Here is a 22,421-nt window from a genome sequence, read left to right as displayed (position 1 = left end):
GGAGAAGATCATGTGATCGCTGGTTCCAGTGAAAGGGACATTAGCAACAGCAACAGCAAGAATGGTGGAATCCCTGAGCAGGAGGAATGAGACTTTCACATTGTTTCATCCATGAATCAGACTGGTTTACTCTGGGCTGGCAGATGATGGACTGTGGTTCTGATGACAGAATCAAGATTAGAGATCTGATGCTTTGTTCTCCAACAAAGGTTATTGCTGAGTGGGAATTTGAAGGATTGTGTGTTGATTTGGGCTGGGATTCACCCGAGTAACAGCCTCCAAGTTATGCCGTCAGCCACAACACATTCGCAAAGGAATCCAGTGGGTTTCAAAGGTATTTATTGTTGGATTGCAATACCTCTCGTGTGTCACTGCTAATCCGCGTGTTCTTTAAATGAAGACTTCAAGTAAACAAATGCCAATTTCAAAATGTATTTAGCAAATAGAATCAATTCAAGATACAAATATTACAGAGCTCCGGACCAGTTCATAACCCTAGCAACAACAGAGTCAATTGTCAGGGCATGAAGTCTGACAACCTAACTACCCCTTGGCCCAGTTTATATAGAAAGACATATGTAAATTATTGATGCTAATTCAGTCCAATCTAGTCCTTCTTCTTGGATGACCTCATCTTCTTCTTCCATGCCTCCTTTGGTGTTGGTGCAGTCCTTCTTCTCCATTGTCTTCTCAGATGGCCAGATCAGAGGTCTTATTCCTGTCCAGGTACTTATCAATCACCAGTAAATTATGCTGTCATGTTTTACGATGGGGGTCTACCATTTCCTGTCTGCCTGGCTCCAACTGTCTAAGCAGTATTCATGTCAAGGAAGGGTCAACTGACTTGCTTATGTGTATTCCTACTAAAGATTATATACTATACCTAACTTCTAAACTAACTGTAACATAAAACAAAAACATATAGTATAACACATGCTAATAAGATAAAAGATGCTAACAAGATATAATAATTCTCTTCATTATTCAGAGCTGTGAGGCGGGGGTAATAGTCCTGTGGTTAAGGACATGGACGCCAGCGGTACAGTACAGTAGAGGGCAATGAATTAGTATTGTAGCGTAGGCTAGGCCAATACTAACAATTCATTGACCGCTCCCTTTGATGTAATCAAGAATAATAGAAGTTTAATCATGGTGCCATCTTCTTTAGATGTTCCCGGATCTGTCCAAGCGTTCTCTGTGAATTACCTGCTGGGGTACATTGATTCCAGTGATACCAGAGTTAGGGTTAATGTGTTAGGGTGTTAGTATGTTAGGATGTTAGGGTTAACATGTGATGTTCACTCTGCAACTTCAAAGGGACCAGTCCACCTGTGCTCTGACCACTTTCACTTGATGACTCTCAGAAGAACCCACTCAGCTGTGTGTGGAATTCCCGGATCCTCACTGACTGTTGTTACAGAGGTTGCCTGTTGGGAGAAAACTGAGAGAGTCGTTTTTAGTTGAACAAAATAAGGTTTATATTTCAGAAAAGGTGCTGGGCTAGCCAATGGATTTTCTGCTCCTGGTCCCGGAAAGAGAACACCCCTCTCGAGCTCAAAGGGGGTGAATCCTGTTCGGGAGCTAACAGAGCTTCTTACTGACATCAAGGCTATTGGAAGTGCCTCTGTCCATTTCATCCCACTGTGAGCACATATGTTGCCAATTTTGCTCTTCAGTGTTTGATTCATTCTTTCTACCTTCGCCAAACGCCTTCTCTACTTCTTGTAAATCTTTATTCTTAAAATGAGTTCTATTATCAGACCTAATTTGTTTGGGGAAACCATGTGTCGGATTAATCAAAAATTTAATAACACTTTTTGCATCTTCCGCTTTTACGGGAACTGCCTCTGGCCAGCCAGTGTATGCATCCACTGCCACCAAGAGGTATCAGAACCCATTGACTCGATCTAACATATCAGTGAAATCTATAATTTTCTTGCCCTGTCATGGGGGCAACTGGAAACTTGCCCTCATGTGGTCGAATTGTTGATTTTACATTAAAGTGTGTGCATATTGAACATTCTCTGCATCATTCATGGTTTCCCGCAGTGTGTCAGGCCGTGGGCCTCTTCCAGAACGGCATCTAACAGACCGGGCGGGAGAACAGGTCTTCCGTCTGGGACCCGCCAAATTCCTTCAACTTTCACAGCCCCCCTTTTCCTTCCAAACTGTTTTTTCATGTGGAGAAGCTTCTTCTTGATCACAACTAAGTCTTTCCCTGTCGTATCTTGGAAGCATTTCATGAACTGTTTTCTCTACCAACAACAAATTGTGGCTTGGTTTATAACCTGCAGCCTTCTTTGCTGCCTGATCTGCAGCCTCATTACCTCTTCCCTCCAGAAAGTTCTCTTTACTATGACCTTTGCATTTTACGACTGCGACCTCTGCTGGTTCCATGAGTGCCTGTGTCAGTTGCCTCATCTCTGCCTCATGTTTTATAAGAGAGCCTGATGCTGGGTTAAAACCTGCCCGCAACCATTGACAACGTTCTAACTGGTTAGCTCCCACTACATATGCTGAATCTGTATAGATGGTCACTCTCTTTCCCTTTGATATTTCTAATGCTCTAATAACTGTCTTCAATTCTGCAAGTTGTGCTGACTCTTTACCTGTTAGGTTTCCTGTTTCCACTTCTTCAAAATCTTCTTCTAATTTTCTAACTATTGCCTAGGCAGCTTTCAGCCTCTCCTATGTGTGTCTGAAACAACAGCCGTCTGTGAATAGTATTTCATCTGGGTCCTTTAACGGCTCCGCCTTAAGATCTACTCTGTTTTTTTTTAATCTTTCCTCACTTTCTCCTCACATCTGTGTGGTTCGCCCTCTCCCATACCATCTGCCATATTGATCCCTTCATGAGTGTATGTTATGTGCGGTGAAAATCTTGTCCATCCTGGTCTGCCTAAGTGAGGTCATGGTGAATGCTGCTGAGCTGACCAGTGATAGCACACTATCTAAGCGCCTTGAAACAATTTTGATTGTATAAGACGCTATATAAATAAAGATTGATTGATTGATTGACTATGTGTTGTCAGAACTGTTAGAGCGTAACCCATCACTAAATGTGCTGTTTTTTGTAAAACTTTTGCTACCCCTGCTACATGCCTGACACATGGTGGCTGCCTGTTTTCAATGGGGTCCAGCATTATACTTGCATACATTAATACTTTCCTTTCACCCCCTTTTTTCTGAAAGAGAACACCATTTACTGTATGTTCACCTTCAGAAACATCCAAAAAGAAAGTATCTTTATATTCCAGAACTGCCAAAACATGCAGATGTCGTGAGTGCCTGTTGAAGAGCAATGAACGCTTTCTCTCCCTCAGTTGTCCATGTTAGCCGGGCTGCCAAATTACGCATTCCCTGTTCATTCACCATTGCACGTAGGGGCGTAGTCTTTTCTGAATATGTAGGAATAAAATGTCTACTATAGCTCGTGAGACCCAGAAATGACAACATTTCCTTTACAGTCTCTCATACCAATCATTTTGTTCAGCAAAGTCGACCTGCGCAGCCACACCTTCAGGCCCAACACACAAACACGGTGATGTAATCATCCAGAAACTTCGCTGTAACTTTTCTCTAAACGCATCCTGATACACCTCATTATTCTCACGGTCATAAAACAGAGTGACATGATAGGGATCAACTGGCGGGGCAAAGGGACTCAGCATCGACAGCCAGGGCCTCCAGCTCTGAAACAATGCCACAACACCGACACCAGGTGAGGTCTCAGGCTCAAGTTCTCCCCAATAAATATCCGCCCACACCCCCTGTTCTGGAGAGGGTGTCACACTCATCAGCATCTGTCCCTTCACACCTTGGTGTGGAATACAGCAGTTCAGTTTCAGTCCATTAGGAAATTGCACCACAAGACCTTTGTCTCCACACAGAATCGCTGCTCCTGTCCTCACCAGGAGATCTCGTCCCAACAGGTTGATAGGGCAATGTGGTGAAATGACAAAGGGGTGCAACACAGTCTGTCCAGCAAAACGAGTCACTAATGGCACAGAAAACGGCAGTCTCTCCGGGCTCCCTGAGAACCCCACAAGCTCGACGGTGTCAGATGAGATCGGCTCCGGTGATAAATTCCATGAGACGGTGGAACACTGCCTGGTACCTCCGGGTAGTTGTGATATGGACAGTCCCTTTGCCAATGACCATACCCTTTGCAGGCATGACACTGATCTTGGCCTAAGTACCCGCCCATCAAGCCGTATCCCTGCCCGCCGCGTCTCCCACGCATGCCTCCCCTTGGACTGACCCAATACGGGTTTATCGGAGCAAAATCTTGGTGCGGACCTAATGGATCTGGCTGCACCTGCCGAGGAAACTGCTGAACCATCTGTTTTTCTTCCTTTCGTTTATCATTAAGCTTTTTCCGTGCCTCATCTAACTGCATTTTTAGGAGCTGTTCCTGCGCTGTCATCACCCCCTCTTTCTTTCCCTGTTGTTTAACTTTAAATGTGTTGATGTGGTGAGAGAGATGTCTCTCCCAGACATCTGCCGTACTGCCTGGAAGGTCAGGATTTCCTTCCATGGCTTCTTTCACTGACTGTGGAAGTCCTAAAATTATGGCCTGACGGAACAAAGTGGTGTGTAAATTATCTGAACCAGGATGGCACCCTGTGGCACACATCCATTCCTCTTTACACCTTGTAAGGAATCCATGTGCCGACTCCCTTTCCTCCCACTTAAATCTTAAGTTCTGCATTGCTCCTGGAGATACTGGAAATATCTGTCTCATAGCTTCACCAACCCTGGTTGCACAAGTGCCAAAACGTGCAGCATTAGGTCTATCTTTAATACCTGCTGCTACCTCAACCTTATCCAAATCCCAGCGAGACACTTGTCTCCCTAAAATTCCTCTAAAGTCTCCCATCACCAACTGCATGCTCTGTGTTAAACTAAAAAGGCTGGACATCCACTTGCCGCCTCCCTCTGCAGGTGTGGCATCTTATCCACTAAACAATTAATGTCTGTGATAGCAAATGGAACATATACCGGTTCCTGTCCTCTTTTCTGTATCAGAGGGGCCTGTAGCTGCGGTCTTTCTGAAACGGGCCCCTTATTCCTTGTGTGTATTTCTGTTCAACTCACCTCCTCATTGTTTATGGCCCCTGTCAACGGTAAACCTCTATACTCACACTCACTATCTTCCCCTGATTCTGATTCATAATTTTCCATACTTGAACCTGGATCTTTTTCATATAATTTTGTCTGAGATTCAACAGGCTCCTGAAGCTCCAATTCCCCAATAAATGTAGCCGGAAGTTTGAGGGTGTCTGTCTTACTCTCACTCTCCTCTTTATCACTGCCATAAATCAGTCTTGCCTTCTCCTCCCTGCGCTCAGCCCTGGCAAATCCTCCTGAGAGATCAGCTCTTTTCACTTGTTTTGTTTGATTGTTAAGTGTTTTAAAGACATTTAATGTAGATTTTTGACTGTCCTGTTTTTTAAATATAGTTTGTTGGGAGATTTTAGGGCGAACCACCGGGGATTCTTCTCTAAATTCATTTTTTTCTAACTTATCTTCAACCTCTCCCTGTCCCTGTTTGATCATTCTAACCTGTCTTCAAAGTTCACCCACTGTTTCATGTAACTCCTGCATTTCTTCATCTCTGTCCACATCTAACTGACCACTGTTAATAGACAAAACTGGCAATTGATACGGGGGTGGGGAAGAGGTAGTAGGTAATGATGGGTAAAGAGTGGTTTTAAGTATCAATGTCTGGTTTGGATCTTCTAATGAAGGCTTCTTTACATTGGGCACTCGTGTGACCCCCCCTAGATCTGCAATAGTGCACTGCTGCACCTGCCACAGCCACAACATGTATCCTTCAACGCTTATCTTCTAACTCCTTACCCTGTTTTTGCCACGATTTTCCTGCTATAAAACCTAATTTTGGATTATCAAGATGATCCTGTAATATGGTGTGAGTTTCTGACTCCCACTTACACAATGCTTCAGCTAAATTAACCTTCACCTCTGGAGGGGTAAATATCTATTCATCAAGAGTCCACTTCCACTGTTCTTCCACAGACCGGGGATAGGGAGAACATTCTCCCTGATCCCAGCACGATTTACCACATTCCAGTTCCATCTTTAACTATGCTCCCAAGTGAGATTGAATGTGAATGACTCCAACGGTCAACTCAATGCCTCAGTGAAACAAGCTTCTAGACCAAACTTCGTTGGTCCGGTTCCACTCTGGGGGTTAATTCCCAAGGACAAAGAGCCTTTTAATTCACGTTCACTCTGGCACTTTTCCAACCCACACAAAAACACAAATCTCGGGCGTCGGGAGTGTCCGTCCCATCAACTGCGCTCTGAGTCCCAACCCAAATCTTTTTCATATACAGTGCTGTGTATACAGCAATACAACACTGTACTAGTTCCGGTTTACTCTAACCGTCTATTCCCTGTTTTTTCAACAGTACTTCCGGCCTCTAACCGTCTATTCCCTGTTTTTTCAACAGTACTTCCGGCCTCTAACCGTCTAATCCCTGTTTTTTCAACAGTACTTCCGGCCTCTAACCGTCTATTTTCCAGACTCTAACCGTAATTCCTGCAGTCGTTTCAATATTTTCTATATTTGTATCTGGAATTTATAACTAGGACACTTCAATTGACAGTGACGACAAATTTGGAAATTGCCAATGTGCAGAACTTTGATTAAACAGGTGTCTGCTTACCTTTTATTAGGGATCCCTTTGTCGTCAGTTGTCCTCTGAAGTGACCATTGTTGAATTCTCTACCATTTCCTGTCTGCCTGGCTCCAACTGTCTAAGCAGTATTCATGTCAAGGAAGGGTCAACTGACTTGCTTATGTGTATTCCTACTAAAGATTATATACTATCCCTAACTTCTAAACTAACTGTAACATAAAACAAAAACATATAGTATAACACATGCTAATAAGATAAAAGATGCTAACAAGATATAATAATTCTCTTCATTATTCAGAGCTGTGAGGCGGGGGTAATAGTCCTGTGGTTAAGGACATGGACGCCAGCGGTACAGTACAGTAGAGGGCAGTAATGAATGGGATAAAGCTTTATGATCAAAGCCCTTTGGCCTTAATCCTTGGAAGGGTCAAAATCCCTTGGTCCTTGGGAAGGTCAAAGTCCCTTGGCCTTGGTCCTTGGAAAGGTCAAAATCCCCTGACCTGAGAGGTCCGGTGTGTCCTGACTTGTTCAGATAGTGCTGCAGTTCTATTGGTACCAATAGATGGTGCTGTTGGACACTACCCTGTAAAGTTTCTTCACAGCCACCCCCACGTGTCTGTCTTCAGGGCAATAGTTTGTTCCTGGGTGAAGCCCTGAAATCTCATAAATATTAATAAAAGCTGCCAACCTATTGGTCCAAATATCATGAATATTAATAACAGTCTGAATCTAAAAAAAAAAAAAAAATCAAGAATATTCCCTGGTATAAGGTCAGAAAATCCCAAGAAAATCAGCTTGTCAAAGGTATGGAGAACACAGTCTGAGGTTATGTAAAACTATTCATTGGCAACAAGTTTGTAGTCTGTCACCCAACATTAGTCATTAACTGAAGTGAGTCGGTAGCTTATCTGAAGACGATTGCACGTCTCCACAGCGTCACTCCTGATCCACATCTCTGTAAAATGGAATCATCACACTCTAACCATCAACCATCTGATGCCACATATGAGATCAAAATCACTGTACAGTTAAAACAAAGGCAGTGGGGAAAAAACTTGTTTGCTTTCAAAATATTAGAATATAATATTTTGTTTTTTAAATGTTTTTCCATGTCCCATTATGAAGACAATATGGGCTCATGAAATTGCATTTGGAAAATTGCCAGGGTAGTAATATATGTGTGATACACATTATTACACTCACACAGGTAGAAACTGCAGTTTCAAGGAAGTGCAGTTTCTACCTGCTCAGGTCACTGGTTACTGTTCTTATCTGGTTGTATTTAAGCTGCTATAATCGTAGTTAGTAGTAATTAGAGTTACATCAATGAAGTCCAGCAGTTTCGATGAAAAACAGCAGCAGCAGCCAATCACGTCTCTCCTCGGCCAATCGGAGGACGGCTCAGACATCGCCAAGGGTAAAAGTACCGCCTGGAGGACATTTGAACAACCAGAGGAAGTACGTCGGTTGGTGTTGGAACGAGACCAGTGAAAGCAGAAGTTCGCTCTCTGTAGTTTATGAACAACAGTTTGGGAACCCTCTCCCTCTCTCTTCTCTTCCTCCCTCTCTCCACTCTCTATCTCTCCCCCTCTCTCCACTCTTTCTCTCCTCTCCTCGCTCTTTCTCCCTCTCTCTCCACCCATCTCCCCGAGTCTTGGAGCTCAGGGTTCAGCTTACTGTGGACCTGTGATGGAATGTCAGGATTCGCTCGTGTCTTTCCTCAGCTGGGCTCTGATGTTTGGGGGTCTGGCCTACCTGTTGCAACAAGTGAGGCAGATCCCCGCCCAGTACGGCCGTTACAGCCCGGCAGAAGGACCTACTTTTCCGGCCAAACTGGCCTGGTTCCTGCAGGAGGTCCCCGCCTTCCTTGTGCCGCTGGTACTGCTGCTGCAAAGCCCAGAGACCGGGGCCAGGGCGAGTGTATCCCTGTTTGCCTTCCTGCTGCACTATTTCCACCGGTGAGTAGAGAACCTGCTGTGATGTGTGTTTGAGCGCGCGCGCGCATTTTGTGCGTGTTTGTGTATGCGCACGAATGCGTGTGCGTTTGCGTGTCCATTGCCGGGCAGTTCCTCACGTTAAAGCAGCATCACTGATTGTGGACTTTACACATCCAACACATACACAAACAACCTGGAATCAACAATCCATTTTTATCACTTAATAACTTTTAAAACTACATTAAAACCAGCAGTCAGACAGAGGGGGTGGGCCCCAGAAAGGGCAGGGCCCCAGGAGGACCGAAAAGACTCCAGGAAATGCCAGGATTTTTACTTATAAGATCTTACCAGGTGAATCAGTTTTACAAACACAACTTTAACCAAAAATAATTTCTTTTTGATGAAAAAGTGTCGACCATGTTTTCATGGTAGAAGATGATGAAGATGAAGTTTAGTCGATGGTTGCTGCTCATCTCCTGCAGGAGCTTCATCTTTGCCTCCTTGACCCAAGGACGACCCGTCCCAGTGGAAATTGTACTCTTCGCTGCTCTCTTCTGTTGCCTCAATGGGTTTCTGCAAGGGCACCACCTGCTGCACTGCACATCTGATGAGGACACCTGGCCTCCCCGGGCCCACAAAGCCGTAGGTACATGTCACTGCGTAACCTCCCCTTAATTTCTGTCATCACCCACAAGCCTTTGCAGCCATTTCCATGGAGACCAAGGTTCGCAACAATGGTGAAATCATCTGAGAGAAACACAGTAGTAATAACCAGGAAATAAATGATTCCTGGAGTCTCATGATGGCGCAGTGCAGAAGAACTGACACATCAAAGGACACCCTTGTGTCAGGAACAGGGAGATTACCTGAACCAGGACGAGGCTCAGTTCTAGGAATGTGGGAACAGACAGATGCAGATGCAAACACATTGAACCTGTGTAACCGTTGTGGTTCATCAGCTGATGCAGAGGTCACACCTGACTGCTAGTGGCTCACTTGGTCATGGACAGAAGCTCTAGCAGAGGTTTCTCCTCTGATATCTGTAGATAAAGTTGAAGATCTCTCCTTGTTCTGAGGAAACCTTCTTTCATACCAGTTGAAATCTGATATTCCTGTGTGAATTTGAGCCAGAACTTGCTGAACTGGTCTGTGAGGAATGTTCTGACTCAACTGAGCATGACAGATAAAGACTGAGCAGATGCTTGTCATTAACCTCCTGAAAACCGCCTCAGACCTCCATACCGGCATGAGCCATCGGTGAGCCATCACTTCCTGTTAACAGTGTCACTATCTGCTTGTGCTGCAGGTTTTCTTCTCTTCCTGGTTGGAATGACCATCAACATTCACAGCGACCACATCCTGCGTAACCTGAGGAAGCCAGGAGAGTTGGTGTACAGGATTCCTCGTGGTACAGTGGTTCCACATCTGTCCTCTGCTGCAGTGCTTGTCCACCCTGTTGAGCTGTTCTCTGCTGCTGTACAGGTGGAATATTTGAGTTGGTGTCTGGAGCGAATTTCCTGGGTGAGATTGTGGAGTGGTGCGGTTATACCGTGGTCGCTTGGTCCTTTCCTGCATTTGCCTTCACCTTCTTCACCGTGTGCTCCCTTGGACCCAGAGCCTACCACCATCACAGGTGTGTGCCTGTTGATATAACCAAAATACTTGTTCACCCCAGTGACCATGACAACAGAAAACCCTCTGCTCTCTCTTGCAGGGACTACGTACAGAGGTTTGAAGACTACCCTCATTCCAGAGCTGCAATCATTCCCTTCCTTCTGTGAAACTGCCCCATGATGTATTGCCTACAGCTGTACAGGACATCATGTGACCCTTAGTCCATCTGCAGGAAAAATGTGAAATTGTTTTTATAACGAATTGGAATCATCTTCTGAGGAATGATTATGGCTTTTATTGTGAAAGTTGTCACCACCTGTAGGGAATCAGCTTCCTTTTTTTGTTAATTTTATTTCTATCTTCAATTTATTTCAGTGGGCTTTGATCTTTCTGCAGGTACGGTTAAAAAAAAAAAAAGACAGTTCAGGTGCTTCCAACAGCGGAGACCTTGGGTATCCTCTAGTCACTGAAGGTTATAATTCCACTTCAACTTTCACCTGGAGTTTCAAACATTCTCCATTTTTAAAGGAACCTTTTTGTTTCTGGCAGATTTGTGCTTCTAGTTTACGGCATAAAAGTCTACTGAATAAAATGCATTTTAACCAGGAAGAGGACCACGTTCTCCTGCCCCGTGCGTTCTGTGTCCAGAGTTCGTGTTGTGCTCATCAGATCAGTCAAATCACCAGAAAGCTGAAAACTGTACAGCAGCTGTTCTTCATCACAAACTCCAGCCAAGGAAGACAATGGTGATGATGAAGATGATGATAGCAATCTCCTCCTCCCATCTGAGACTAAAGTCCTGACGTTACCACATGCAGAACGGCACCAATCAAAACATCCACCTTGAACCGGTTCAGACAACACATATTCTTCTCTTTCTTTTTTATTCCTATCTTCCTTCTTTATCTCCCGATCTTCACTACTCTTCTTTTTCTCCATTTCTTCTCCCCCTCCTTCTCCTTCTTCTCTCCCTCTTCCTCCCCCCAGCGGCTCCTCGGCTCAATATCTGTCGGGGAAACTCACCGGCTCCATTTTGACGCGGACACGGATGATCGGCGGGTGGAGGATCAAGCTGCGGGCGGAGCTGCCGGTGATTCTACGGGCGTGGATCGTGTGTGTTGCGAGATGATTCTGTGAGAATCGGACGGTGCTTTTGTGCGCTGATTAGAGCAGCGGCCGCCGCGGACGCTCAGATTCGGGTTTATTCTAATGAGTTTATTTCTGCTGCAGCTTCCTGAGCTGCTTTATTATAAGCAGGCTTTGTGTGAGCAGCTCAGCGGCTCTCGGTGTCTGTCAGGCCTGACTGCGACTCCTGTATCCAGCCGGACCCTGAGTGCTGCTGAGTGAGAGTGCTGCTTATGTAACGTGTCCGCAGAGGACGACCCTCCGCATGCGACTCTCAGGCTGCAGCTCTGCCGCAGCATAGCCTGGATCCGGATCAGACCTCCAACAGACTTATAGTTGTTCCAGAGTGATGCTGGACCATCCATCAACACGACGTCGCTACGTGTTTATTGATGTGCTGATATGAGGATGGATGAATAGTTGATAGCACCTCGGCATTCTCCTACTTTTAGCTCGATTATTGATAATAATAACGTCTTCATGAGTTACATTGTCACATTTCACTACTGTGGATATAGCACGTGACATGCCTGCGTTTCACCTGTTGTCATCATCCACCACATGTTGCCAGTTGTTTTGCATTTCTACAGTTGTTTCTTCTTATTAATGTTGATTTATTTGACTCTCATATCTGTGACCATGCTTGTCTTTGTGGTCCTGATCCAGGTCCACATGCTAACCTAGCTACAGGTGCAACACAAGAGCAGAGAGCAAAACACTCATTTCACTCTCGTATCCCTGTTCTTCTCAGCTGAGGTCTGTGTGTGTGTGTGTGTGTGTGTGTGCGTGCACACATGTGTGACCTTTGACCTACAGTAAAGTGACTTAACTTCACCTGACTTGGAGAATGGTTCTCCACTAGGACAGATGTTAGCTGATGCTAACCCTAACAATCTGGAGAGGAGGCAGGATAACAGCATCTCCAGTGTGTTACCATGGAAATGGTGTGCTGAGTGGTCTGTGTGTGCATGTGTGTCTCTGGAGGCTGCAGATGAGTCATGCTGCTCAACATGACAGAGACAGACGGATGGATGGAGAGGGTGGTCGTATGAATTATGCTGGAACCTTTCACAAATGTCACTGTTTAGCTGTAAATAGAAACAGTTTCTGTCAATGTACCGTGCACATTCCTATGCCCACATGTTGGTAAATCCTGATGATTTAGACGCACTCTGACAGGAAGTGACACATCAGGGAAGAAGGATTTCCTTTCAGCTATATCATTGAAGTGTTCCAACACGGTTCTGCCTACATATATCACTAACATTGGAACTAACAACAATTTTTATTTCAATTCAGTTGTGAAGTGAGCTGCTCATCGGTGAGTGCATTCGCACCCAAGGTATCTTAAAATAACAACAGGGAGCACTTGTGTCATCACTTCCTGTCCTGATCAGCGTCTTGTGAACTCAGACAGGTTGTAAATGTTGCTGCTGGTTTTAGCTCCTCCCCCTCGCTTCTGCTTCTTTGTGTTTCTTTTGCTTGTGGGTGGACCCACCGTTCCGATCACATGATCAATGTTGCCTGCTGTCACTGCTGGTCCGGTGACCGCTGATGAACAAAAACTGGGTCAGGTGCTCGTGGTGTGGTTGGGGTTGCCATAGCAACTAGAATAAGAGGATATAGAAGTGGCTGGTCTGGATGTAGTCAGTTGAGAGCCCCAGTTGGTCTTCTCAAAGTGGTTCCCAGTCCAGGTGGAGCCACAGAGCTGAATGGCCCTTTGGCTCCTTCTGCTTTCTTGGCTCTCAACTTTAACTTCTTGTGTGAGTGGTTGATTCTATATTACAGCCTTAGGAATGTTGAACTCTTTGTGGTTCCTCGTGTTGGAGCCATTCTGTGGTTCTAAGTTCAGAGGCATCTCACATTGTCCTGGTTGCTCTTTCAGGTGGCTTCCTGGGACAAACCCTTTGGTCTGTGAGCACGCTAATGAGCGTTAACTTTGGGCTCATTTTTTACCTTAATAAAGGAACTGGAGCTGTTCATCATCAACGAATTAACTTGAAATCAAAACTGGGAGGATCAGTTTGTTTACTTGCTCCTGCTTTTATCCTGACAGTCTAACTGCTGTAAAACAGTAGTAAGCTTGACAGTGAAAATAAAGGAAGTATTTCCATGGCACCAGAGAAATTTTGCTACAGCTGTACGTTTCCTCCTTCAGGTTCTCTGCAAGGATGCAGGAGTGAGCGTGTTCAGAGTTTTGATCTTCAACATGGCGATATTTGGCGGTGGCCAGCCATGCAACAGTCTGGACAACTGCTCTGCCCAGACTGGCTCCAAAGATTACTGTTACTCCGCCCGCATCCGCAGCACCGTGCTGCAGGGGCTGCCCTTCGGGGGTGTACCCACCGTACTGGCCCTTGACTTTATGTGCTTCCTGGTAAACACACACGAGACAAATTTTTTGTGGAAATGCGGCTCAAACAGTACAGATATGGTTAAACTTTTATTTTGGAAACTGTATTGTTCTGTTACACACTGTTCTAACAGGAAGTCTTTGGTTTGCAGGTGCTGCTCTTTGTCTTTTCCATTTTGAGGAAGGTGGCGTGGGACTATGGCCGTTTGGCACTTGTCACTGATGCCGACAGGTAACATGTAGCTGTCGGTAGAAAGTCACAGAGACTCGCTTCTTTTGTAGCATTTGGGTGTTGTTTATTGTTTATTAATATTGACCTGTTAGTCCTGGTTGATCACATGGTCTTTATAAATCTGGTGATGCCCAATGATAAGCCTTGTGATTGGTGCACAGATGCACCAGATCTTACCTTCAGTGTAGCAGGTGGCAACAAACACTCCTCCGTGCTTGTGCATGTGTATACATGTGTGTTCATTCTAAAAAAGCATCTGTGCTAATGCTAACAGAAAGGATGTTAACACTGCTGTTTATTCTGACTGAACGTAGCCGAAGAAGAGACAGAAATAACTATGAGCCGGTGAAAAGGTAACGCCTCTATTGTAGCTCAATGTTTCACTCTGTGACGTGCTAGTAGGCTGTTTAGCAGCACACTGATGACCCCATTCTGTTTGTGTTTTTGGTCAGAAATCCGTTTGAGAGAAGAAAAACTGTTTGTAGTTGAAAAGGTTCCAATTCCTCTCTATGTGCCTGTGTGTTACCATAGTAATGAAAACAGTCAGAACACACTAACCTTCATTCCTGTTGTGTTCTACAGCGTTTCCACAGCGCCACACTCGGAGACACAGGACAGATACGAGCGCCTGACCTCCGTCTCCAGCTCGGTTGACTTTGAGCAGAGAGACAATGTAAGATTCAGATTCAGATTCAGATCCTTTATTGTCCCACACGGGGAAATTTACAGTGCAACAACAGCAACAAGAGCACTCAGAGAAAAATAAGATAAAATCAAATAGAACAAAGAATCTAAAGAACCTTTGTCGCCATGGTTCTTCCCTGTAAACCTTCCCTGTGTGATCGTTGTTTTTCTCCCCGCAGGGCTTCTGCTCCTGGTTGACGGCCATCTTCAGAATAAAGTGAGTAGCATCTTCAAAGTGATCAGGTGACTAACTATCGCCACCATGTGACACTTTTGAATTGTCCTTCAGGGATGAAGAGATCCGAGAGAAATGTGGCGAGGATGCTGTCCATTATCTGTCCTTCCAGCGACACATCATTGGCCTGCTGGTGGTCATAGGTGTCCTCTCTGTTGGCATCATCCTCCCCATCAACTTCTCTGGGGACCTTCTGGGTAAAAAGCCATCTGTGGTTCCAGGTGTCTGTGCAGTGTTACCACACAGATAGAGAACCCTCTAGCAAGTTGACATCTGGGATGGACTCGTCCGTGTGTCTGTTGACAAGGGGTTTCTCTCCTTGTTGGTTGTTTAACCACCTGCATTGTTCATGTCTTCTGATTTTAGTTAGAATTATCAGTAAAGACGCTTACATCAGCCAAGGAGCTTCTAGACCTCCTTCTAAAGAAGGTAACAGGAGAACTGTACCAGCCTTGTAGGTCCGTAGCTCTGTGGTTCTCTCTGAATTTGAGGATCAGATAAAGATCGGTGTGTTACAGTTAGGTGTTCCCTCAGGTTCTTTACCGTTCTTTGGTAGAATGGTAGCCTCTGTTCTGGTCCTGGTTTTAGCTGAGTTCTGTGGGGGCTACTGATCAAGCGTCAGTTCATGTCAGTGTCTGAAGGTGTGACGTTAAATATCTGCTGATGTTCGTTCCAGAAAACAATGCCTACAGCTTTGGACGCACCACCATCGCTAACCTGAAGTCAGGGTGAGTGTTTAGCTTAGCTTAACTTATCTTAGCTTAGCTTGGCGCGGCGCAAAGAGCTAAAATGAAGAGACACCTTTGTCTTCTGTTTTGTGTCCAGGACCAACCTCCTGTGGTTGCACACCTCTTTTGCGTTCATGTACCTTCTGCTGACCGTCTACAGCATGAGGAGACACACCTCAAAGATGCACTACAAGGAGGACGACCTGGTAGGAAGGAGGAACAGTCGAGAGGTTCGTCTGCATCTTTGTCTTCATCAGCACTCAGAACAGGTTCATGTGTTGCAGGTGAAACGCACTTTATTCATCAACAGCATCTCCAGATATGCTGAGGAGACTCAGATCAAACAACACTTTGAGTAAGTTCCTTCACTGAATCTGGAAGGACATGGGTAGTTCTGGTTGTCTCATAGTCACCATTTTTTGTACGCCCTATGTTCTTCTGGTTCTTCAGACAGGCGTATGAGAACTGTGTTGTTTTGGAGGCCCGGATCTGCTACAATGTGGCCAAACTCATGTCTCTGAATGCTGAGAGGTAAGTCAGCAGAAACCGAGTCACTGGCACGTTCACGTCAACCACATGTTCTCATCTCTTCAGGAAGAAGGTGGAACGCAGTAAGAAGTTTTTCACTGACCTGATGGCAAAGGAACACGTTCCCACCATGATCAATACCAAACCCTGTGGACACCTCTGCTGTTGTGCCATCGCTGGCTGTGAAGAGGTGACGCAAACCTTTATCCAGGTTGTCAAAGGCTCCCCCAGTGTTTCCAGGAGCAGGCACACACTACTATTGATGGTTAAGATTCTGCTGTTGATGGTTAAGGTTCCAGTGATGATGGTGAAGGTTCTACTGTTGACGGTTAAGGTTCCGCTAATGATGGTTAAGGTTCTACTGTTGAGAGTTAAGGTTCCACTGACGGTTAAGATTCTAGTGTTGATGGTTAAGGTTCTACTGATGGCAGTTAAGGTTCTGCTGTTGATGGTTAAGGTTCTGTTGACAGTTATGGTTCCACTGATGATGGTTCAGGTTCTACTGTTGATGGTTAAGGTTCTACTGTTGATGGTTAAGGTTTCACTGATGACGGTTCAGGTTCTACTGCTGATGGTTAAGGTCCCACTGATGTTGGTTAAGGTTTCATGGTTGACGGTTAAGGTTCTATTGCTGACAGTTAAGGTTCTACTGTTGACAGTTAAGGTTCAGCTGTTGATGGTTATGGTTCTGTTGACGGTTATGGTTCCACTGATGACAATTAAAATTCTACTGTTGATGGTTAAGGTTCCACTGATGACGGTTCAGGTTCTGCTGTTGATGGTTAAGGTTCCACTGATGACGGTTCAGGTTCTACAGTTGATGGTTAAGGTTCCACTGATGACGGTTAAGGTTTCACTGTTGACAGTTAATGTTCTACTGTTGACAGTTAAAATTTAAATGTTGACAGTTAAGTTTCTACAGTTAAGGTCCCAATGATGTTGGATAAGGTTCTACTGCAGATGGTTAAGGTTTCACTGATGACAGTTAAGGTTCTACTGTTGACAGTTAAGATTTCACTGTTGACAGTTAAGGTTCTACTATTGATGGTTAAGGTTCTACTGCTGATGGTTAAGGTTCTACTGTTGATGGTTAAGGTTCTACTGATGAAGGTTAAGGTTCTGCTGTTGACTGTTAAGGTTCCACTGTTGACAGTTAGAGCTCTATAGTTGATAGTCAACGTTCTACTGCTACTGCTGTTTTCCAGATGCAGAGCTGGCTCCAGCCCTTAACCTAATTGTTCGGTTTGCCGGTGTGCGGGGGCATGTCCCTCTGTTAGCATCTTAGCGAGGATTGTGTGTTGTCGTGCAGGAGGAAGCTGTCAGCTTCTACACCAGGAGAGAAGTCAAGCTGAAGGAGGAGTACAGGAAGGAGAAGGAGAAGGTCCACACCAAACCTCTGGGCATGGCCTTTGTCACCTTCCAGAATGAGGCCATGACGGCCATGTAAGTACGGAACAAACAGAACCTGTCTCCACCTGAACACCAGCTCGTCCCACCAACTGTCTGCAGACGTTCTGTCAGCTTTGACTCATTGGCCCCGCCTCCCGCTGTTGACTCAGCCTGTTGTTTCTTCACAGTATTTTGAAGGACTTTAATGCGTGTCAGGTTCAGGGGTGCCGGTGTCGACAAGAGCCGCGGTCTTCTCAGTTGAGTGAAGTTCTTCATGTGCATAACTGGAATGTCTCTTATGCTCCCGACCCTCAGAACGTCCGCTGGTACATGACAAAAAAAAATGTTCAGATCTCCTAAACAGCTGCAACCTTGGTAAGCTGATCTTTCCTCCTGCAGGGAACATCTCTCACTGGGTGGGATCTCCTGGTGGATCCGTTGCTTCATCATCAACTGCATCCTTTTCATCCTGCTCTTCTTCCTCACCACACCTGCAATAATCATCTCTACCATGGACAAGTTCAATGTGACCAAACCTGTGGAGTACCTGAACGTAAGAACTTCTTCATGGACGTTAGCTCTAAAATAATTCACCGCTAACACCCTATTGCTTCTGCTCAGAATCCCATCATTACCCAGTTCTTCCCGACTCTCCTGCTCTGGGCCTTTTCTGCTCTGCTGCCCACTATTGTCTACTACTCTGCTTTCTTTGAGGCCCACTGGACCAGGTATCAGAGGACCAGCACTGTGAGATTCTATCAAGGCTTTTCTCAGTAACAGCTAAAGGTGGAACTGCTGCTCCAGTTTCTGCTGTAGTTTGTTTCCTGACCAGAACTCAGGTTCACAACAGTCTGTAAATTTATACTGATAGGATGAGTAAGAAAATAAATCCAGTCCAGTCTAGTCTAGTCTAGTCTATTGCATTGTAGTCCGGTCCAGGTGTGAGGTGTTGCCGGTCTGTTGCTGCAGGTCTGGAGAAAACAGGACCACAATGCACAAGTGTTACACCTTTCTGATCTTTATGGTTCTGCTGCTGCCATCTCTGGGACTCAGCAGGTGATTAACTTGCTGACTGATGCTAACCGACAAGTCCCTGACGTCCTCACTGAAACCTGTCTGTCCTTGTCAGTCTGGACGTGTTCTTCCGTTGGCTCTTTGATAAGAAGTTCTTGGCTGACGGAACAGTCAGATTTGAGTACGTTTGTCATTATCTTTAAAACTTTTTGAAATATATCATAAGATTAAAATGACCAAAGTCCGGACCCTCATGTCCTTGCAGGTGTGTCTTTCTGCCTGATAATGGAGCGTTCTTCGTCAACTATGTGATCGCCTCAGCATTTATCGGGAACGCCATGGACCTGCTGAGGATCCCGGGTCTGCTCATGTACATGATCCGGCTGTGCCTGGCTCGCTCAGCTGCTGACCGCCGCAACGTCAAGCGGGTGAGGACTGAAACAGAAGTAGCTAGTCAGCTATGGATGGTAATGGGTAAAGGAAGAATAATCGGAGGTGGATGTGCATCTAGGACTTGTTCTTTCTGTGGGACTGCTGGATCTGAACCGGGACCCTGTCTTTGGTCTTTGCAGCACCAGGCCTACGAGTTCCAGTTTGGAGCTGCATATGCATGGATGATGAATGTCTTCACAGTGGTGATGGCCTACAGCATTACCTGTCCAATCATCGTTCCGTTCGGTCTGTCTCTGTTGTTTCTTTGGTGACTGTACTAGCATGACTCTTACAGTACTGTAGCTTAACATTAGTCAATCGTAAACACTTTTTGGGTGGTCCCGGGTGAAAGACGACCATTGTGGTCCAGGCTCTAAAACAGTGGTCTTATGAGTGTGAGATGGTCAAGAACGGCTGTTGCCATGGGTTCACGGCCAAAGATAAAACTCTGATGCGTTAGAAATTTAGGATGGCAATGTCACAGTGTGACAGCTGCCACCACTTCAGCTGCTAAAAAACCCATAGAAATGGAGCTGGTAGTGTTAGCATTAAATGCTAGTAGATGTGAATAAATACAAACCTTCCTCCACAAATCTAGCATCCCAGAGACAGGATTGAGTCCATGTTCTCTTTGTCGTCTTCTCAGACTCTTTTCTGCACAAGAACATGGTTGTAGCCTGTGAGCCTTCTCACGTGTGCTGGTGCGGTGCACTGATGATGTCACATAATGAGTACTGATGTTACCTGCAGGTCTGATGTACATGCTGCTGAAACACCTTGTGGATCGATACAACATGTACTACGCTTACCTGCCTTCCAAACTGGACAAGAAGATCCACTCTGGAGCTGTCACCCAGGTGGTGGCTGCACCCATCCTCTGCCTCTTCTGGCTGCTCTTCTTCTCTACTGTACGCACAGGTGAAGCCTTTGTGAAAGCTCATCACGTACACAAAAGCAACATGCTACCACATTCCATACGATTGTTGTTGGGGGAAGAGTTTAAATGTAACACAAACAGGAAGTTCATCAGTGTTGTCAAGCAGATTTGTGACTGATAGGATCAATAACAAGAAATAAAAATGGTTAAAATGTTTGATTTGAATCAAATTATCAGATCATTTAGATGAAACATTGGAGTCTAGCAAAAACCACTGGTTTTTGTTTTGATCCTTTAGACTTCTTGCAGATTAGCTCACTAAGTTAGCAATATAAAGTTAGTAACTGCTCATTTCCATTAGCATGTTTGCATCCAGCTAGCAAACAAAGTGCTTCCTGTGCAGCTTCAGCTCTATTCCTGCTCTGAAGCATCAGATTCATTACCAATGCTGCTGTTAGCTTAACTGCTAACATCATTGCTGCACAACCAGCAGAGAGACACATCCAGCTGTGGGTTAGGAAATGCTAACTGTGCTAATTCAAATGTGGTGTGGCGACAGGCTTTGAGACACCGACCTCCATGTTCACTCTTGTGGTGCTGATCATCACCATCGTGGTCTGCCTGTCTCACGTCTGCTTCGGACACTTCAAGTACCTGAGTGCTCACAACTACAAGGTGGAGTAGCTTCTTGGTCACACCCGTACACGATGTTCATCATCACTTCATAGCACATCTGATTGTTTGTGTGTGCGTCAGATCGACACCAAGGAGAGCAACATAGACGCTGTCGAGAATGGATGTCCACCTCGGCCTTTGTCGCCACCCACCACAAAACCTCAGGTCAGTTGGGATTTAGCCGCCTCTTGCCACGGTGAAAACATCCACGTGTACACCAGAACAGTCACAAAGGAACTCTTTGGTCTTTCTGGTCCCACAGCAGCAGATGTATATTGCTCAGGTGCTCCAGGACCCAAACACTGAGGAGCCCGGCGGTGGCAGTGGCGAGGAGGACCGGACCTCATCCCAGGATGAGGAGATGATGAATGGAGGGAACAACATAAATGAGGCGGATTTTCAGTCAGGGGAGGACAGTCTCATCGCTAACGAGGTCCATCAGTAGTTGGAGGCGGAGCTAGAGGGGAAGTGCTGTTCTAAAGGAGTGGCTATACTAATATACTACACACATTCTCACCGTCTCTCTCACACTCGCACACAAACTCTCACTCACACAAACTCCCACACTCATAAGCTCTCTCACACACAGACACACACACACTCAAGCTCGCACACTCTCTCACACACCCTCTCACTTTTCCCTAAAACGCCCCAACCTTGAACGTTGCTCTCCACAGGAACTCACTGTATGAAACCACCAGCCTTGTTCGTTCGTTTGTTTGTATTGGGAAGGCTGGACCAGTTCTGTCACCAAGGTTCTTCTGACATCATCAGACATTCTGCATCAGCTGGTAACATAGAAGAACCTCACTCCTGTGTTTCCATGTAAACTGTGGATTTTCCCACCTATTCGCAGAGCAGTTTTGCTTGTTGGTGAAGTCCAGGTCTGAGGTTCAGAACAAACATCATGGGACCCGATGGCGGGAACGTTTGTGTCGGTTCTCATCAGACAGAACCTTTGAAAAACAATAATGTTCTTGCTCTCGACCACTCACACAACTCACACCTGTATGTCTGTGTGTTTGTGCGTTCACCTGCACACAGCTGCGGCCCTGTGGTGGCTACAGGTTGGAGGACCTGCCCTGTCGATCAGTGACGTTCATGCTCAGATGTGAAACGTGGGTGAAACAATGTTTTTATGATGAACTCCGGCGCTGTGAAATGGACCCTGCTGGACTGGGTTTCTGCTGCACTGGGTCTGATAAATAGACTTCCTGTTTCACAATCATCTGACGTGTGTCAGAACGGGGAACCTGATGTTTTCAAGTGTGTCGTTGTCATGGTTGTAATGGTTTGAAAAAGCTTTATTGCTTTCTGTTTTTGGTAATTTTTCTTGTGGTTGATTGTTTTTGATCCACTTCCTGTGGGCTGGAGCAGCGTTCACTGATTCCTCCTGTCAGAAGAAGAGAAGCATAATATTTTTGTAATGTGCTGAATGAATCACGTGATAATGAAGATTATTACATGAATGCAGACAGCTTAGAGATGATGCTACTGTGCAGCTGAAAGTTATCAACAACTGTCGCTTGTTTTTGCTTTTCTTGGTTTTGTAATTTCACGCTTCAAGAATGTGAAGCATGAAAATAATGAATGGACAAATACAGCCTGTAAATATCCATGGATCTGTACCAACCCGCTCACACAAGAGTTTGATTCACCCTTTCATTTCTTACCGTGATTTATGATATTTGATCAATAAAATCTGCTTTCATCTGCGGTTGTCTCCTGATAGGAAGTTATCTGTGGAAACAGACTGCCTATACTGGGGCTGGTTATAGTGGGACGGGGATTGGATCCCAGTATATTTAAGAATTAAATTGTTTTTATTCACAGCATATTTTGTGACGTGTGCATTTGATGGTTGTACGTATTCATTCCCTTCGATTATCATGACTCAGTTGTTATTTACCTGCTGTGTGCACTACCCACCAGG

At 45.3% G+C, this 22,421-nt stretch overlaps 2 protein-coding genes across 8 annotated transcripts; both read left to right on the top strand.

Annotated features, from left to right (window-relative positions):
• The first annotated feature begins 5 nt into the window (after positions 1-5).
• srd5a2a (steroid-5-alpha-reductase, alpha polypeptide 2a) lies at positions 6-10,825 on the top strand. Of its 2 annotated transcripts, XM_029850745.1 has the most exons (7): positions 6-334; positions 670-726; positions 8,390-8,623; positions 9,085-9,248; positions 9,909-10,010; positions 10,085-10,235; positions 10,317-10,825. In XM_029850745.1, the coding sequence occupies exons 2-7, from the start codon at positions 695-697 to the stop codon at positions 10,381-10,383; spliced, it is 750 nt and encodes a 249-aa protein (XP_029706605.1). In that variant the 5' UTR covers positions 6-334; positions 670-694; the 3' UTR covers positions 10,384-10,825. The 2 variants fall into 2 exon arrangements, with proteins under 2 accessions (XP_029706605.1, XP_003980014.2); XM_003979965.3 differs by lacking the exons at positions 6-334; positions 670-726 and having other exon boundaries at positions 8,119-8,623.
• Positions 10,826-10,935: 110 nt separating this feature from the next.
• On the top strand, positions 10,936-22,204 carry LOC101066820 (CSC1-like protein 2). 6 transcript variants are annotated; one of them, XM_029850733.1, is made up of 25 exons: positions 10,936-11,067; positions 11,204-11,306; positions 13,500-13,718; positions 13,847-13,926; positions 14,509-14,599; positions 14,790-14,827; positions 14,900-15,042; positions 15,212-15,274; positions 15,522-15,573; positions 15,671-15,779; positions 15,858-15,928; positions 16,024-16,104; positions 16,168-16,291; positions 17,411-17,544; positions 17,679-17,816; positions 17,890-18,043; positions 18,112-18,218; positions 18,460-18,546; positions 18,620-18,685; positions 18,770-18,932; positions 19,077-19,182; positions 19,687-19,854; positions 20,373-20,488; positions 20,570-20,653; positions 20,751-22,204. In XM_029850733.1, exons 2-25 carry the CDS (start codon positions 11,265-11,267, stop codon positions 20,931-20,933), a joined length of 2,619 nt encoding a protein of 872 aa, XP_029706593.1. In that variant the 5' UTR covers positions 10,936-11,067; positions 11,204-11,264; the 3' UTR covers positions 20,934-22,204. The 6 variants fall into 6 exon arrangements, with proteins under 6 accessions (XP_029706593.1, XP_029706596.1, XP_029706594.1 ...); XM_029850736.1 differs by having other exon boundaries at positions 10,986-11,306; positions 17,679-17,747; XM_029850734.1 differs by having other exon boundaries at positions 10,986-11,306; positions 20,754-22,204.
• Positions 22,205-22,421: the final 217 nt, after the last annotated feature.

Source organism: Takifugu rubripes, chromosome 17, assembly GCF_901000725.2.
Source record: "Takifugu rubripes chromosome 17, fTakRub1.2, whole genome shotgun sequence".
Lineage (NCBI taxonomy): Eukaryota > Metazoa > Chordata > Actinopteri > Tetraodontiformes > Tetraodontidae > Takifugu > Takifugu rubripes.
Note: the sequence above shows the minus strand (reverse complement) of the source record. Positions and strands in the feature narration are given on the sequence as shown.

Excerpts from the sequence above, each read along its gene's own strand:
- srd5a2a (XM_003979965.3), top strand. The coding sequence starts at position 8,355 with ATGGAATGTCAGGATTCGCTCGTGTCTTTCCTCAGCTGGGCTCTGATG. Across the intron at positions 10,011-10,084 it reads GGTGTACAGGATTCCTCGTG|GTGGAATATTTGAGTTGGTG; the intron begins GTACAGTGGTTC and ends GCTGCTGTACAG. Across the intron at positions 10,236-10,316 it reads AGAGCCTACCACCATCACAG|GGACTACGTACAGAGGTTTG; the intron begins GTGTGTGCCTGT and ends TCTCTCTTGCAG.
- LOC101066820 (XM_029850733.1), top strand. The coding sequence starts at position 11,265 with ATGATCGGCGGGTGGAGGATCAAGCTGCGGGCGGAGCTGCCG. Across the intron at positions 11,307-13,499 it reads AGCTGCGGGCGGAGCTGCCG|GTTCTCTGCAAGGATGCAGG; the intron begins GTGATTCTACGG and ends TTCCTCCTTCAG. Across the intron at positions 19,183-19,686 it reads TCCAATCATCGTTCCGTTCG|GTCTGATGTACATGCTGCTG; the intron begins GTCTGTCTCTGT and ends TGTTACCTGCAG.